The sequence below is a fragment of the Manacus vitellinus genome, unplaced genomic scaffold, assembly GCF_001715985.3.
Source record: "Manacus vitellinus isolate BGI_N305 unplaced genomic scaffold, ASM171598v3 scaffold_178_pilon, whole genome shotgun sequence".
Lineage (NCBI taxonomy): Eukaryota > Metazoa > Chordata > Aves > Passeriformes > Pipridae > Manacus > Manacus vitellinus.
Genome location: NW_021939248.1, coordinates 63800 through 64484, shown reverse-complemented (window position 1 = coordinate 64484; position 685 = coordinate 63800). Strand labels below are relative to the sequence as shown.

General features: G+C 61.3%; 1 protein-coding gene across 1 annotated transcript in view; it reads left to right on the top strand.

The window, feature by feature from the left end:
* Nucleotides 1-685, top strand: part of PAN2 (poly(A) specific ribonuclease subunit PAN2) — a gene marked incomplete at its 3' end in the record, with an annotated part of 10342 nt that overhangs the window by 7684 nt on the left and 1973 nt on the right. The window contains exon 17 of the mRNA XM_029958881.1: nt 607-666. Within this exon, the coding sequence (XP_029814741.1) occupies nt 607-666 (60 nt within the window). The remainder of the gene's footprint in view (nt 1-606; nt 667-685) is intronic.

The window sequence follows — 685 nt, the reverse complement described above, 5'->3', positions numbered from 1 at the left end:
GTCACCTGCCGGCTCCCCAGAGCCATCCCGAGGGGTCCTGCTGCCCAGGGCATCGGGCCCATTCTGGGGTCTCTTAGTCAAGTGCTGAGTGTTTGGCTGAACGTGCCAGGCAGCCCTGAACAGCAAAGAGCTGCTTGGGCCCCTCACGGGGAGGGAAGGGCTGAAGAAACCCTCTTCCCACACACGCTCAGGCTGGTTCCTCCTGGCCACGGGCACGGTGCCAGCTTTCCTTGTACTTCCAGGTAAGGGCAGGGATGTCATCTCCCTTCCCAAGGACAGGGCTGGTCTGGGCAGTCCTGTTGTCTGGTGGAGATGCCCAAGCCAGGAGTTCCCAGAGTGTGTCAAGGCTCCATCCCTGTCTCTTATCTCTTGCATCTCCCTGGAGTTTTGGTCAGGAGCTGGGCAGAGCTCAGAGCCTGTCCAGCCCGAACACTTCATGTGCACTGTCACCACCCAGGGCAGCAGGGATTTCCCCACGGTGTCCCAGGAAGGGCGGGGGTTCCCACATGGCATTGTCACACCCCTCTTTCCCTGGTAACTGGGCAGAGGAGTCACTGCACTCGGCCGGGGGGGCCCTCATGGCCGTGCCTGTGCCTCTCCCCACAGGGAGTCACACACCAGCAGTGGTACCTCTTCAACGACTTCCTCATCGAGCCCGTGGACAAGGTGAGTTCTGAGGTGACAC